The following is a 3,972-nucleotide window of genomic DNA, read 5'->3' as shown; positions in this document are numbered from 1 at the left end:
AAAGTATGGAGGTTGAGAAAATCTGGAGGAAAGAAAGAAGAAAGAAGAAGAAAGAAAAAGAAGAAGAGAAAGGGTCGGGTGCCGCGCCCGGTTGGCGGGACCTCGCCCGATCGGGCGATCTAACATCTTTGTTTTTGCCGCTCTTGTGCCCGGTCGGGTGCCATCTTGCCTGATCGGGCGAGCTTTACCCTTTAATTTGTGTTGCCTTTGTGCCTGATCGGGCGGAGAAAATGTCCATTACCGTCAATTTTCTCGCCCGGTCGGGCAAAATTACTTATTTTTCAAACCTTTTTCTTGTGCCTGGTCGGTCTGGCAATTTTTTTCTTTTTGGGAATCTCCTCTCGCGCCTGGTCGGGCGTGATACAACATTAGGAGTCCGATTTTTTTTCTTCTTTTTGCTCCAAATTTGGCTAAATCTTTTTCTCCAAACATATACAAAAAATATAAAACACATTAAATTCCTTCTTCTCTCCTCTCACATAAGAAGTACAAAGAAAGAAGACTATTCTAAAAAACAAGAAAATTCGTATTGCCTCCCGCAAAGCGCTGGTTTATCCAGGTCCCACACGGCCTTCTTACTATATGTTAATCAGGATGAAACGGAGTCAATTAGGTGAAGTAATTCAACAACACAAATCGTAGTCCCTTCATGGTATAGCTTGAGTCTTTGACCATTTACCTTGAATTCATTACCATGTTCATCGTATAATTCTACAGAACCGAGTTTATTTGCCCTTTTCACAGTAAAAAGACCTTACCATCTTGACCTCTACTTTCCTGGGAAAAGTTTAAGTCTAGAGTTGAACAATAAAACTTTGTCACCCTCTTTTAACTCTCTTGGAAGGATCATCTTGTCCTGCCATCTCTTAGTCTTCTCCTTCAGACGTGTGCACTATCATAGGCCATCAACCTAAACTCATCTAATTGATTAAGTTGTAGGAGCCTCTTTTCTCTCGCTAGTTTAGCATCCAAATTGAGCTCTTTAATAGCCCAATATGCTTTCTACTCTAATTCCACTGGAAGGTGACATGATTTACCATACAAAAGTCTATAGGATGAAGTACTAATAAGGGTCTTAAAAGTGGTTCTATAAGCCCAAAGGGTGTCATCCAACTTATTACTATAATCTTTCCTAGATTTTGCTACCACCTTCTCTAGGATGGTCTTGATTTCACGGTTAGAAACTTCAACTTGGCCACTAGTTTTGGGATGGTAGGCTAAACCTGTCCTATGGTATGCACCATACTTCTTGAGAAGGGTATTTAACTTCCGCTCATTAAGGTGATATCCTCCATCACTAATTATCGCTCTAGGTACTCCAAATCTGGGAAAGATGGTTTTCTTAAAAAGCCTATGGACCACCTTAGCATCATTGATAGTTGTAGCAATGGCTTAAACCCACTAGGATACAAAATCAAACGGCGACAAGTATATATCGATTCCCCTATGAAGAAGGAAAAGGTCCCATGTAACTAACACCCCAAAAATCGAAAATTTCAACTTTCAATATACCTGTTTGAGGCATCTCATGCCGCCGCGAGATGTTGATATTCCTTTGGCAAGAGTCACAAGCCTGCACAAAAGAATTAGCATCCTTGAACATGGTAGGCCAGTAGAATCCTGAATCATTGATCTTATAAACTGTTTTGGTGGGACCATGATGTCCTCTATACGGTGAGTTGTGGCATCTCGTAAGTACATCGTGAACTTCCCTTTCAGGAACACACCTGTGTAATAATCCATCTACACACTCACAAAACAAAAAAGGATCATCCCAAAAATAATGTTTAACATCATAAAGGAATTTCTTTTTCTGTTGGTTTGGCACAACGTTCTCTGCACCTTTATTGTCCTTTATTTCCACATCAAAGTATTGGAGCAAGAGAACCCAACGGAGGAGCCTAGGCTTTGATCCTGCCTTGGCTATTAAATATTTCAAAGCTGCATGGTCAGTAAAAATAATAACTTTAAAACCAACTAGATATTATCTTAATTTTTCTAAAGCATAAATCACAGCAAGAAACCCCTTTTTCGTAGTGGCATAGTTGACTTGGGCTTCATCCAAAGTTTTTCTTGCATAGTAAGTAGCATGCAAAACTTTGTTCTTTCTCTATTCTAGCATGACTCCTAATGCAAAATCACTGGCATCACACATGATCTCGAAAGAAAGATCCCAATTGGGAGCACATATGATAGGTGCCAATAACAAAGCCTGCTTGATCCTGTTAAAAGCCTCAAGACACTCATTAGTAATCCTTGTGTAAAATATGATTTAGTGGTTTTTAGAAAAACTTTGATAAACCGATGATAAAACCCCGCATAACCTAACCGATGATAAAACCCCGCATGATCTAAGAAACTTCTAACCCCCTTAACATTAACTACAGGAGCTGATTTCTCAATCATAGAAACTCTAGCTTTATCTACGTGTACACCATTATCAGATACAATATGAACAAGAACTACTCCCTCAGTCACCATAAAGTGACACTTTTCCCAATTTATTACCAAATTGCATTCTTCACATCTTTTAAAAATTTTAGTGAGATTAACTAAATATGCATCAAATGATGACCATACGCACTAAAATCATCCATAAAGACTTCCATGATAGACTCTATGAAATCAGAAAAGATACTCATCGTCAAACGTTGAAAGGTGGAAGGGGCATTACTGTAGACACCCAAATGTGTCTCCCAAAAACAATACCTAGTGATGAATACCTTTTCACGTCTCTTGATTATCGAATGAGGTGAAAGTGTGAAAGGTCTTATGATGTGTTTGTTTTAATAAAAATCTTTCTTTCTCTTTTAAAAAAGAACTCTATTTTATAAAAATATTCAGTCCAATTTATCTTGGTCCATGTTAAGGGTTCAATAATAATGTAGTTAGATTGGGCTCGTAAAGAGCTTTTCAATGACATTCTATAAGCCTAATTCTGATGAATAATGAGGAAGTTATGGTCCAAATACTAATTTGAGTCTGAAATGGTTTTATGGCCTATTAAATATTATTCCTAAAATTCTTAGGATTGATTATAGTCTTCTAGAACAGTCTAGAAGGTTATTTTGAGTTCTAATGTCATTAGGATTGATAATTAATGTTTTAGAAAAATAATGAATTTGGTTTGATATAAAACAAGTGTTTTATTATGATAAGTCTGACTTAAAATTGACAAAACAAAGTTTTTATCGCTTAATAATATTAAGAAAAGTATTCCGTACAAAAGCGCGTTTATCTTTTAAGCTGTCGCGTAATGACAAGCATGTCGCTAAACGACAGGGCTTGTCGCCATGCGTGATTCCTGATTTGTTTATATCAATTTCGGACAGGCATCAATTTTGTTCAGTTTCAAATTCTGATTTGTTTATATCGATTTCGGACTATTTTCTTATAAATAGGGGTCGTATCGCCCCGTTTTTATTCATCAACAATTCACAATCATTTATTTCTATTCTTCTCTCTTTAAGCTAGAAGTTTTTTCTCTCTCTATTCTTTTTCTAAACCTCCCCTCTTACAAAATTCCACATTCACAAGTTCAAGACACACCTAGCCAAGTTCGAAGTTGCCTTTGCCCTAGACGTGAAAGGTTGATAATTTCTGAGGGTTTGGTCCCAAATCTCTATTTCAATTATTTAAATTAATTGTTTGATTTATTATTTTCCTTGAAGTTACTAACGTGTGTATTTTGTTATTAGAAAGAGATACGAGGCATCCAAGTAAGTAATTTCTCTAGTTGCTCTTTTGATATAGAAATCATGATTAGATTATTTTATTAATTCCTATTATCATGTTAGGATGTTTTATTGTTTCCTAGTATCATGTTAGGGTAATAACTAAAGATTTCTAATATCATGTATGTTTCTATGGGATGATTCCTATTCTTTCCTTCTATCATGTTAGTATCATGTTAGGAATAAAGCTTTGATTCTTTATTTTTTAGTGACATGCTAGGATTTGTTATTAATCTTG

General features: G+C 36.3%; 1 protein-coding gene across 1 annotated transcript; it reads right to left on the bottom strand.

Annotated features, from left to right (window-relative positions):
• Window positions 1-1,002: 1,002 nt before the first annotated feature.
• LOC110695478 lies at window positions 1,003-2,481 on the bottom strand. The gene is made up of 5 exons (XM_021872706.1): window positions 2,330-2,481; window positions 2,143-2,222; window positions 1,832-1,941; window positions 1,513-1,743; window positions 1,003-1,362 (listed from the first exon to the last, which is right to left on the bottom strand). Exons 1-5 carry the CDS (start codon window positions 2,479-2,481, stop codon window positions 1,003-1,005), a joined length of 933 nt encoding a protein of 310 aa, XP_021728398.1.
• Window positions 2,482-3,972: the final 1,491 nt, after the last annotated feature.

This window comes from Chenopodium quinoa, unplaced genomic scaffold (assembly GCF_001683475.1).
Source record: "Chenopodium quinoa cultivar QQ74 unplaced genomic scaffold, ASM168347v1, whole genome shotgun sequence".
NCBI classification, from domain to species: domain Eukaryota; kingdom Viridiplantae; phylum Streptophyta; class Magnoliopsida; order Caryophyllales; family Amaranthaceae; genus Chenopodium; species Chenopodium quinoa.
The sequence above is the reverse complement of the archived record's forward strand: the minus strand, read 5'-3'. Positions and strand labels throughout refer to the sequence as shown.